Raw genomic sequence first — 13,532 nt, forward strand, 5'->3', positions numbered from 1 at the left:
TTAATATATGTACCTAAAATGTGTGTATTCAACCTCATATTTGATGTGTTTGCTATTGTATTTTAAGGCATTTTAATGATATTGATTGATGGAAGGAAAAAGGATCCAAATGAACCAAAATTGGGTCAAAACAATAAAAAAAATTGGAAGAAAAATCAAGAAACCCTCAAACATGCATTGTAGGCGTTGTGGCACTTGGTCGACACCTTGTCTTGCACAGAAACCTAAGAGTTGCACTGCGCACTTAGGCACCGCACGCTCCAAGGAGTGTAGCTCTACACTTTGACAGATCATATAGAAGCATTGCGGCACTTGCATTCCATGCTTAAAATTTGGGTAATTTTGGCAAGTTCTTATTGACCAAGTTTGCTTTCCCTTTTTATTTAGGACATCTTCAAGGCTCAAGGCACAAAATTTAGCATATAATTCAGACCCGAGTTTATGACCTAAAGAGTGAGAGAGTGTGAGAATTACTTTGGAAGTCGTTCGAGATCTCGAGGTAACGACCTAGAGGAAATTGACGAATTTCATCAAAGATGGAGCTTCACTAGAATATCTTTTTTGGTTCTTTACTCTTCGTTATCCTTATACTATCAAATTTGCATGAGAGTATATATTTGAGAACCATGAGTGGCTAGACTTGTTGGTTTTAGGGTGTTGATGGATTTACTTACGTAACTTTTCATGAATATTGTTTAACTTGTGTTTTTCGGAGACATTACGCTTAAAATATTATTGATAGGTTATCAATGTATGTTAGGTTGAATGTTTAATTGGTAAATTGAATGCATAACTTGATTTATGTCTTTGAATCATTTTTAGTCTCGGATGCGAATAGTTTCAATTACTAATGAAGGTTGCTAGTAACAATGCTTAATGACATAAGTTTTAAATTGATTTCAAGATATTAGTTATCATTTAAGCTTGCATTAGAATAAGTTGCTTTTGAAAGAAAGTAATTTTGATCTTAGTTTCTAGACCTAAGCGGATTGTTAAAGTTAATTCCATGAATTAATGAAATCAACATCCTAGAACACTTTTTACACTAAATTAATTCTTGTTGTACTTTGTCGAGTTAACTTTTCTTTTTGTTTCCTAGCCTAAAATCAATTCATTTATAAAATAACCAAATGAAACTTGTTTATTAACTTCATAAGGATAGTACTCGACTGTTTTAGTCGTTTTAATACTATATTATAGTTTAACCGTGTGCAATTGCATGTTTGAACATATCAAGTTTTTGGCGTCGTTGCCAAAGAACTTAAAACAAATTTTATTTAACATTTCATTATTAAAAAGATTCTAAACTAAGTGTATTTGCTATTTTAACTTGGTTGATTTTAAGTTCTTTGTATCAATTAATATTTTTTAAATAAAAAGTTCAAATTGAAAATTTTTTAATACAACGATAGAGTTATTAAAAGTCTTTAAAAGAGTTGAACGAGAATACCTAAACACAGTTTGATATCAGCTTTCAAGGCTATACTATTTTTTTTCTCCCTCTTTTAATTTCTTAATTTAATTAAAATCTTTTAGTTCCATCATTCTTAATTTATTTTTTTAATTTAGTTAAAATGTAATTTAATTTCTATTCGTGTAGTGTAATTTTTTTAATTTAATTAGAATTCATATTTTAATTTTTTTTAATTTAATAAAAATGTAAATTAGTTTTGGTCCGTGTAGTTTAATTCTTTTAATTTAATTAAAATGTAACTTAGTTTCAATCGTTGTAATTTAATTTTTTTAATTTAATTAAGATGTACCTTAGTTTCCATCCGTTTAGTTTAATTTTTTTAATTTAATTAAAATGTGACTTAGTTTTCGTATTTGTAATTTTTTAAAAAATTTAATTAAAATGTGGCTTAATTTCAAAAAAAAATTATTTATTAAAATAGTGCTGTTTCAAGACTATTTACTAAAATAATGTTTTTTTCTCTAATTCAAGTCTTTTACTTTATATTTAGGACATTTTTAAAAATAGTAAAATAAATTAAAATATTTACGAAAGCAAAATTTTGAATTTTATCAATTATAGTATTCTATCACTATAGCATATCAATTACTATAGTCATAGAATTTGTTATAGACGGTAAAACTTGTTATTTTTTAAAATTTTCTCTTATTTATTTTTCATTTGGTTTATAATTTTTAGTTTAAATAAATTTTATTTTTCATTCTCAAAATTTATATTCTTATTTTTTAAAATTTAAAACTAATTTATTTTTCTCTCTCTCACGGAATATTTTTTGAAAATCAATTTTATTGTTATTAAAACTTATTTAAAAAATATGTGTTGTTTGTATCTTTAAATTAATGAAATTTCTTTCAACTTTTCTTTAAAAATTCAATTTACGTTTACGTTAGTTTTTAAATTTTTAGATATTTACTTATGTAATCCATTTGTTTTGTACTAATCGAAGACTATAAATTTCTAATAATGGCTCGAGATTGAAAAATAATTAAATATAAAGTAGAATGTCTAATACAATAATTTAACAATTTCCAATTCATCAGAATTTTGCACTCGAGTATGTCCTCTTTTAACTAGTACATTATATTAGGTACATCTTACATATAATGCTGATTATGCATTTAAGTTTATGCCTAAATCTATCATACTCACCACCGTACACAAATGTATCATTTAAGTTTCAACATGGAGGTTAAGCATATGGTCATTTGTAAACAACATAAATGACACATATTTGTTGTCATTTTCTATATAAAAAACGATCAACAATATACATAATTAATTATTATAAAAACACACTAAAATAAAATTTGAACTAATAAAAAAATCACATAAAAACAAAATTTAAATTGAATTGAATCAATAAAAAAAGATTAATTACATATATAAAACAAAACTAAAAAATATTTACCACCGATATAACAAAAAAAAAAAAAGTCTATTAAGTCATTAAGTATTTTCATAAATTCTAGATTCGTCTGTATTAGTTTTGAATTTCGCGTTGAATGTCTACATATATTCTTTATATTATTATTTCTCCTTCTCCATATTCACACATCTTTTTATTTGCGATTTTTTTCATGACTCTTCCATAATTTTTTCATTCTTCATCATATCTCATCATCGACGCTATCTCCTTATTCTTTTTTCATTATCAGTATTATTCTTCTTTCACTATAAATTTAAACGATCATTTACCAAGATCATTTAGATTTAGTACATGATCATGTAGATCTCTCCCCAATATCTATGCTCACCCCTCTACTACTCCCTACATGTTGCACAAACGTACATATAACATGCACACAATATCAAATTTTGGTAAAAAAAAAACGTGTCACCCTCACGCTACATTAGTAATGCCTAAGTCAATAAAGAAATTGAATATTAGAGATGAAGTAAGAAGTTATTAGATAACCCATATGAAACCATTATATATGATTTATTTTGATCCTATCAAAATTAAGATATGAATTTGATATTATCTTTACGTTTTGGTCCTACTCTCACACATATATTAATATGATTAAAAATTCATAAATCATGTATTTTTTTAAATATTATTTTAAAACACATATATATATATAATTAAAAATTAAAAAACTATATATATTTTTTCAAAATTAAACAATTACTTTTTTAAAACCCATATATAATAATTAAAAGTTAAATTTTACATTTTTTTCAGAATTGAACAATTAAGTTTTCTTAAACATCTATATAATAATTAAAAATTAAAAATTACATTCTTTTTTTTTTGTTAAGAAAATGATTAAAAAAAGGAGGAAAATTAAATAAATTGGTGGCGGGCCTCTAAGACTCGTCCACTTCTTAAATTTTACTTTTTTTTCTTAAATTGAACGTTCGACCTTATTATTTTTTTCAAAGTGAATTGGTTTTCTAAATTGTTTCAAAACAACATTATTTTTCGAATAAGTTTTCTAAACAATATTATTTTAATAAAATATCAAAGTTGAGAGCCAAAAATAAATATATTAGAAAGAAAATGGGTGAAAATGAGACTTAAGGAAATGGTTTTCCTTGGCTAAGCCCCACGGCCCCTACCCTTTATAGACAAATGCTATCTCCCCATGTTCACCTTGAAAGGGTTAGGACCGTAGATCCTATTTTCTGATGAACATATCGTGTCCGTACATTTATAACTTTAGATTGAAAGTCAATAGAATCAACGGTAGTAATTTCCTTTTTGGTGAAGCAATTAAAAGTCTACATTTCCCAATGAGAGAATAGTTCCTTTTTCTTTTCCAAAATATTTTCACCAACAAGTAAGCTCCCTAATGTTCTATCTAAGAAAGAGAGAAAACCTTTTCTAGTTGGAATCTTTTAAAATGTTATTTTTAGTGTTTGTATAAATTTAGTTTTTGTATTTTTAATAAATCTTAAATTAAATTGATTACTTTGCTAAATAATAATAGTAAACTTTTAAAGTATACTTTCCAATAAAATGATATCTCATTTTTGTCAAACATAAATAAAAAGTATTTTCCCATAAACTAGATATCAATATAAGTACAGTTAATTTTAACATAGTTCAACTAAAAAAATTATCTTATACTAAATTGGGTTACTTTCATCATTAACCACACCAAATTATAATTTGGAGAAGCATAGAAAATAACTATGTTGACAAAATATTCACAAAAATGTAACAAAATTCATATTATTAATAGAATATAAACTTTTACTCTATTTTAGTTCAATTTACTATATTTTAGTTAAACTCATGACAAACTATAACTACGAATTGATGGCCAAAAATACTATCCAAATTTTGTTTTTTCATGTTTAAAATTGAAATTTATAATGAAAAATTAATTTATGATTTTTTATTTCTTTTTCTTTTTTCTATTTATGATTTATTTGTCTCTTTTTCATATTATTAATTATTTTTATGATTTATTAGTCTCTTTTTCATATTATTACTTATTGTTCTGTTTACGATATTATGATTATTTACGTAAATATTTACTAATTTTTTTATTTTCTCTTTTAGAATTTCTTTCCATTTCTTCATTTTTCATCTTTTTTTTTCTTCTTAGTACAAAGTTTAAATGACATTAGTACGTGATCTAAACTACCGTGTACTAATATCTAAAAATGATCAGTTGTCTAAACCATATAGATTACTATCACTAATAGATTATTTATATTTATAGTATAAAATCGTTTATACTGGGAACAAGATCATTTAGACTAGGTACAATGGTACAAGATCGTTTAGACTTAGTACGACATCGTTTAGACTTGATACAAGATTATTGAGACTAAAGACAAGAGTATAAGATCATTTAGACTTGGTACGAGATCGTTTAGACAGGGTACAAAACCATTTTTCAAGCATGTATGATTAATTACGATATAATTTTGTTATTTCACGTTGTGGGTTTGTAGACTTTTTTATTTTTTAAAATTGTTTTATATGGTGTAAATATTTTCGCGATTTTCTTTTCTACTATTTTTCTTTATTGTATTTTTGGAATCAATCTATTAAAAAATTATTCAATAATATATATAACTAATATGTACAATGTATTTTTAATGTATCTTTATCATTCTTAATATTTATAAGTAAATAAGCAAAATTAAGCTATGAATGTGTATCACTAACTTGGGATGTTAGTTTATTGAATTTGGGTTATTAAGACAAAACTAATAATATAATCAATAATATTTATTGAAATTACAATAGTATAACACTTTATTAATAACATCAATGGATTATATTTACGATCTATGAGTTTTAGGACATAAATTCCAACAAGTGATTTACGTTATAGTACAATTTGGAAGGGGAGGGGAAGAATATTATTTACATCGAGACTTCATATGAATGGAGTCAATGAAGGGATCAATTGACGCATTAGATGTTTATTCATGTAACTAGTAGTCTTCATGTTTAATTAATCATTTGGAACGCATATTTAATTTGTCATGTGTTGCGAAATGCTTTCACTTGTAACATTCTTTATTTATCTTTATATGTGTAGATGATGCCACATGTACGATAAAAAATTGGCCACAACTTTGCATGTGAAAAGGTAAAGTTTTCTTTTTCTTTTCACCCTTTCCTTTACCTTTTGATAGAATAGCTTTTACAAAAAAAAATTAAGAGTCCATTTGGATTGAATTTAGAAAAAAATGTTTTTCAATAATGCATTTCCTTTTAAACACTTTTTTGGAAATGAATTTAAAATTTAAACACTTAATGTTTGATTAGTCTTTTTTATAAGTGTTTACATGTTAATTTGGTTTTTAAAGATTTCTCTAAGATAGATTATTTTATAAATGAATTTTTAGAAAATGCATTATTTTAATTTGTCAAACACTACCATTTTCTTCAAAATAGATTTTTGAAAAAATTAAAAAAACCAAGCACACTCTAAATCTCAAGCTTTCCTCTCTTTTGTTTCTTTATATTATTAGATGTCGTTTTATGGAGGTTTTCAACCGAGTAAGGCAAGAAGATGCTAAAGATTAAAGATAAGAAGAAGAAGCAACACAATAAATTTTTTTAAGCCGTTCGGTTGTAAAAAACCTACATCGGCTTGGGAGCAAGATTTTTATAATTTTTTTTTCAATTTATACAAGGTATGTTGATCTTCTACCTCGAAGAATCTACCTAAAGAAGAGGTTAAAAAAGTTCGTTATAACAGATTTTGCAATTGGGATTCTTCAAGTAATAAAGAAAATGAACTAAATTATTTGAATTTCCACAAATCTCCAACACATAGAGTGCAAAATTTTGTGTGTCTTGACTTCCAAGTTTTTGATGCAGTAACTCCTTTTCGGGTTTCAGGAACCCGATTGTTTGAAGACATTTGAAGAACTTCATTTGAGTGACTACCTTTGTCAACAAATCAACTGCTTTCTCACTGGTATGAACTTTGAGCACTTTCATTTCTTGTTTTTCGATTTGTTCTCTAATGAAAGGGAAATATAATGTCTATGTGCTTGGTTCTAGTATGATACTTAGAGATGTCCATGGGACTGACAGGGTGGGGCGGGGATTCTTGCAGGAAAAATTCCTGTTTAATTTTTTAAAAGTTTTTTCTCATTGTTTTTTTTTTTAAAAAAAGTTTTTATCTCATTTTTCATTCCACATTTACTTGAAATATATATAGTTTTTTTTTTAATTTAATTTTTCATTCCACAACTAGTTTGAATATGTATAGATTTTCAATGTTTTATTTTTAATAGAATATTATGAATTTTTTATTAAAGACAATTAAAATGTCAATTCTCATTGTTTATAAAAATAAAAATTCAACTATTAGAAGCATTTACAAATCCATTCATATATTTATAAAAGAAATTCAAAGATCGATCCATAACTATTCTAACAAAGTCTTGAATTAGATAATATTTTTAAAGATAACAACAAAATTTTTAAGAAAAATTTACAAAATAACAATTCAAGGCCAACATAATCAAAGTGGAGTCAAGCCATCAACGAATTTCAACCAATTTTGTAGGAAATGATTCCTAAAAAAGTTATTATACAAATTAATATGAATAAATATTTTAAAACTAATTATAATATGCAGAGTTATTACTTACATCATCGTCTAAGTCTTGATCGTGAAGAACATTTTCTAACACTTTAGCATCAATAGGAATATGCTTATCTATGTGAGCCATGTACAAAAAAAATTAGAGCTCAAATCGCAGTTAGTAAATGTTTGTTAAATAATCTAAAGAATAGTATAAACTCATACCTTTGGCCCATAACCAATTTTGAGTACACATCAAAGCTTCCAATAAGTTTTCATGAATTTGAGAACGATGTGGACCTACAAGTTTATCATCAATATTAAATGTAGATTCAGAAGCAACAATAGTGATGTGAACAACTAGAACGTCCTTTGCAATTTCATACAAAACATTATACTCGACTCCATTCAATTTCCACAATTGCAAAATGTTAAAGTCTTCCGTTCGTGGTAAAAGATATTCATCCAAATAATGATCAAGCTCTATTTTACATTGTCAACATCATTCTCCACGTTACTAACAAACTCTTCAAACTTAAGATGACGATTTTTCCTATTAGCAAGAAAAGTTTTACTGCTACATCCATCTCACTTTGAAGTCGAATACGATGTAGATGCATAACGTTGAGGTTCTTCTATTATACTTGATTTTGAACTATAAACCTTCATCAAATGGGTCAGGAGCTATTATATATATAAGAAAATGGTTTGCCATCAAAATGACAGTAGAATAATGTATTAATAAATGAACAAAAGTGAAATTTTCACTTATAATTTTATATGGGGTAGTTGCAAATTTAGCAATTAAATTCAAAATAATTAAGTATATAGCAACATTTTAAATTTTTTGCAAATATAGCATAATTTGTCAAATTCTATCAATAATACGAGTCTATCAGCGACAGTTTTGCTATATTTGTAATTTTTTTTAAATGTTGTTATATCCTTAATTATTATTTCTCACCGAGTCATCCATTACAATTACCTTTTTTATATAGAATATTGATATAGATATATATAAAATTTTCAACAAATTTTCAATTTAAAACAATTTCCTATATTTTAAAATAAAAAACTTGTAGATGTAAATATATAATATAGCATTTTTATTATAATTATTGGGACAAATTAGTTCAAAGTAGCAAAGTTGTAACGCTCCTTGAAAAGTAGTTTAGCCAATGAATGAAGCCAAAAACACTCCCCCCAAAAAGCCCTTTCCAACTCTCCCAACGGTCATATTTCTTCAAACATATTCATCTAAATCATCGATGCCCGTTTCATCTCCCTCTTCCTTTAAACCCAAACCCCACTCCCATTCAATCAAAAACCAAAAAATTTAAAGATCCCCTTCTTCCATTCCTTCACTTTTCTCTTTGATTCCCCCCTTTTCCCCCCCTCTCTCCAATCGCTTAATCATGCGCTGCTTTCTACCTTGTTTTGGCCATTCTAAGTGCCGAAAACCCACAAAGTCCTCCCTTCGGATTCCACCTTCTTCAAATCATGTAATCCTTTTTCGTTTCTTCCTCTTTTCTTTTATGGAGTTTTGTTTTTGTTTCTGTTCTGAATGGTCGCTGATGTTGTGTTTGTGTTTGTTTTTTTTTTTTTTTTAGATTCTTAAAGCTTCTGAAGGTGTTTGTGCGTTGGAGCAAGCGAAGAAAGAAGTGGTTGACGTGTGTTTGGTTGACCTAAATAACGATTCTCTGTAAGATCTTTTACTGGTGTATTGATTTTTTGTGGTTCTCTGTTTAGTTTCGATGCCGCTTTTCAGTTTGATCGTTCTTTGTACTTGTGTGTTTTTCTAGTTTAGTTTCAAATTGGGTTTGAAGTTTGATAACTCGTGCGAACACGAGTGGTCTTGTTGTTCTTCGAGTGTTCCTGAAGTTGAAGAAGTGATTTTAAATTCTGCCATTGGAAATCTGAGGAATTATATTAAGTTTTCTATCTTGCAAGAGATTGCAAACGAGTGAAGGTTAAATTAAAGGAAACTAAAAGTTTGCTCTGTGCTTTTGAAACTTTGATTTATCAATAGTGAATTAAGTTTTGATGCGGTTAAATTATAAAATCTATACTCTTGCTTTTAATTTTTTACTTATCTATTGAAATTTATGATGTGATGTTGTTAAATAAGTAGTTTATTTCAAAATTCTATAAATTCTGCTAATCATATCTTGCACATGAGCTACAAAACCCATCAATTTCAAATACGAGTTTCACCTCAACCATCCTTGAGAACTCGAGTATTCTTAGATTTCAGTTTTTGGAGTGTGGTTCTAATGTAAACTCTAGCTGATTACTGGATTTCTTTTGGTTAAATTTTCTGTTTTTAATGCACAGGGAGAAACTTGAAGAGCGGATTAAGTTGTGTGACACGACTGAAAAAGCATGCCCAATTATTGAGGATGATAAAATAGTGGTTCCTACTGAGGAAGTTGAACATAATTTGGATGACATTAAGATAGAGGAAAAGAGTGGAAGGGAAGATGATGAATCAAGAGGAAGCTCAAATTTATCAAATGCATTCTCCATACCTTTGAATCATAGGTATGCAGTTTGCCAAAACAGTGATGATGATGAAGAATTTGTAGAAGAAATGGACCATTTAGGTGAACAAGAAGAAGAAAGAAAAGATGATGCTGATAATGATGATGGGGATGGAGAAAATAAGTTATTGATTAAGCAGGAATCTTCAGAGTCTCTCTTTTCTTTGTCATTGGGTTCAAGGAAACAAGTTTTTACATTTGAAGCTGATGAGAATGAGATCAATAGTCCAGATCCAAGCCATCATTCCCTTGATCTTCAACTCGACAAGGCTTCATCGGACAAAATATCAATATGTCAGATCGAGAACGTCGATTCTGTTCTTAAACCAATTGAGAATGTTACTCACTGTTTGAATGCTGCAAAGGTGGCAACACTACCACTAGTTCATCATCTAGAAAAGGAGAATATCAATTTAGAACAAGATTGCGATGTACTGATCAGCCCAGAGCCTACTTTTCGTTCAATGAGAAAGTTGAAAGAAAGTCGTAGTGATTTAAAGCATGTCGAAGATGAAATCGCAGTAGATACCAGCCTTTCAAACTGGTTAGTTGAATCTGAAACCACACCAAAATCCAAAAGCAATTCTAGCTCCATTGGAAACTCACCTATGTGGACAAAAAATTCAGCCAAAAGCTATGAAGATAGGCCAATTTTAGGAGCATTGACACTAGAAGAGCTTAGACAGTTCTCTGCATCGTCAACTCCGAGGCGATATCGAAGTCGGAGTCCTGAGGAAACACCCATCATAGGCAGTGTTGGGAGTTATTGGAGTCATACAGGACAGGATGCAGATTCCAATCCAGGCTCGTCTTGCCGGGGACCAAAAACGACTAGGAGAAACCGAGAGGTATTGTATCCAAATATATCAATATCTTTGAGATAATCAAGTAGTGATATTAACTTGTTTGGTTTGTGATCTCAGGAAGAGAGAGTCAACTGGAATTCCACCCCATTTCTAGAAAGATTGGACATGGCTTTGGCATCAAATTCTGCTGAAGTTTAGTATGTCTTTTATTAGAACATTGTGTGTATGGTTTTGCTTTATAATTTGTCTTCTCATATTCATTTTATCTGGGAGAAATGGGGCATTTTTTTTAGATGTAAAAAGCAATTAGAAAATTAAGTAAATAGCAATATTAGAATTTGTTTAGCAGTATAATTTCCATTCTATCTTTTTTTTTTCAATAATTTCTCACATTTCTTGTGAGCTAACTATTGTCAAATTGGATGAGTTAAAATGTAAATTTGAAGGGAGGAATGATGCTTGAAAATCCATAAAATCTTTGTTTTAATGAAATTAACCTTCATTAATTTAGAAAGCATTACTTTGAAGAAACAGTAGACTCATAAGTCATAATTGATAAATTCCCTCAGGGGTGTTGAGGGAAGCTTTAAGGGTGTAGCACAAGTTAGTGTGTGTATACATATGCTTGAAAAAAAATTAGTGTATATATATCAGTTATATTCAAGCTACTGTTTTGTTAATTTTTTTTTAATGTATTTTTTTAAGTTTCATTTTATAATTAAATTAACTTAAACGTTTTATTAAATTTAACATAAAGAAATGTTGAAAAGTTTTATTATTAATTTAAATATCAAAATCTAATAGATTTTAAATAAAAATAAAAAATGGGAGATTTTTCTCTACCAAGAACTCATCCTTGAACAAGGGTTCCTTGACCTCAATTCCAACTCTCCAAAATGGGAAGTGGGATGAAGAGTGCCCACTCCTTGCCTCACTCTCAACTCTATACATTACCTCATCTTATCAAATATTAAATGCATCCAATAACAATTTTTTATTTTATAAAATATCCACGTAAACAATTTAGATCAATTTATAGCCACATATACGCTTAGGGACTTGAGTCCCTCAACTTTATTGTCTTTATATAATATGTATAAATAAAACTAACAAATGTCTAATATTTGTAGGTAGTTTAGTGGTTGTTTATCATCTCGCGTTTGAATTGATTTTTATTGAATGGATAATTTAAAAAATTAAATTAATCAACTAATTAATTATTTCTTTTGGGTATTGAAGTTAATTATCAAAAAGCACTTTTTTTTTTTTTTTTTGCTTTTGTCTGAGAGTAAATATTTGGAATGTTGATGTGGTTGATTGGTAACCATTTGAATAGTCCTAGTTGTTGGTACTTCTAAGTCTTTCCAAGATGGTGAGTTGATGTCGAATCCCTCTGGTATTTGTTGGTGCACTAGTTTTGTACACTTACTTTTCAGAATTTGAGAATTGTTTTGCATAATCAACCAATGATTTGTACACTTGTTAACGAAGTTTGTTAGTTTCTTCATGCGTCAATAATATTTCATTCGTTGTAGCAGTTAAGTGTATTATTTGAAACCTTGAGACTATATCGATTCACTTAGAATTATATTTACTCACTCCCTTTTATCTTGTCGCATGATACGTTGATGTCTATTAGACTAATTGTCTAGAGGATAGATGTAGCACAAGTGTGGTTTATGTGTTTTTCTTTGCAATATTACTTAATTTTTCAGTCAACAACCATACATAAAGTGCGTCAAATGAAAGAACGTGGGGCAAGAAGGGGTAGTAGAAACTCTTGAAAAATAAAGTTGAAACCAAAAGACAACAAACATCATTTCATATTGTTGTATTATTCAATGTGAAACACAAGAAAGAACCATTATATAATGTCAAAGCAATTTAGGATTCGTTTGGTAACGTTATCGTTTCTTGTTTCTTGTTCTCTAGGTCAGTTCCTTGTTTCTTCTTTTTGAGAAAAAGAAACATGAACATGTTTGATGACTGTTTCTGCTTCTTATTTCTTGAAAAAAAAATAGAAACACAAAATGTGTTTGATAACTATTTCTTGTTTCCTTATTTTTTTCTACATTTATTTTTTATTTTATTCACATCTAATTCAATTAAATATTATACCACTCACTTTATCAAACCTAGATAAAAAGGTCTTCTAATAATCCTATGGAGATTCAGATATGAAGGACAGAGCCGGCGAGGAGAAAGACGAAAACCCACAGTGAAGAGGAGGATTGAAATTCATGACGAAGAGAAAGACAAAGAGCCACGATGAATACATAGCTCTGACAAAACCCATGGATTCTCCGTAAACCCAGATCCGTGCGAAGAGGAAGACGTCGTGTAGAGGAAGATGATGAGAGGCGAGGAGAAAAATGATGAAGACAATGTGAGGAAGAGGAAGACGATGAAGATAAGAGGAAGAAAAAGGAAACCATGTGAAAAATGGTTATTTGAGGAAGAAGATGAAAATAAGAGGAAGAAAAAGAAAACCACGTGGAAAATGGAAAAGAAAACCAACAAAAATAATTGAGAAACATAACACGAGAAACTATTTTTTTTCCAATAATTCCTTATAAAATGAAAAACATTTCTATTTTTTTAAAACGAGAAACAGAGAACGTTACCAAACACCTCTGTTTCTCAAAAAAATGAAAACAAAAACAGGAAACTGGGAACGAGGGCATTACTAAACGGGTCCTTAGGA

The 13,532-nt window shown here is 28.4% G+C and overlaps 1 protein-coding gene across 1 annotated transcript; it reads left to right on the top strand.

The window, feature by feature from the left end:
* Positions 1-8,730: 8,730 nt before the first annotated feature.
* On the top strand, positions 8,731-11,303 carry LOC101219759 (eisosome protein SEG2). Its single transcript, XM_011650709.2, has 4 exons — positions 8,731-8,984; positions 9,093-9,184; positions 9,817-10,870; positions 10,946-11,303. Exons 1-4 carry the CDS (start codon positions 8,898-8,900, stop codon positions 11,024-11,026), a joined length of 1,314 nt encoding a protein of 437 aa, XP_011649011.1. The 5' UTR covers positions 8,731-8,897; the 3' UTR covers positions 11,027-11,303.
* The last annotated feature ends 2,229 nt before the right edge of the window (positions 11,304-13,532 follow it).

Source organism: Cucumis sativus, chromosome 2, assembly GCF_000004075.3.
Source record: "Cucumis sativus cultivar 9930 chromosome 2, Cucumber_9930_V3, whole genome shotgun sequence".
NCBI classification, from domain to species: Eukaryota; Viridiplantae; Streptophyta; class Magnoliopsida; order Cucurbitales; family Cucurbitaceae; genus Cucumis; species Cucumis sativus.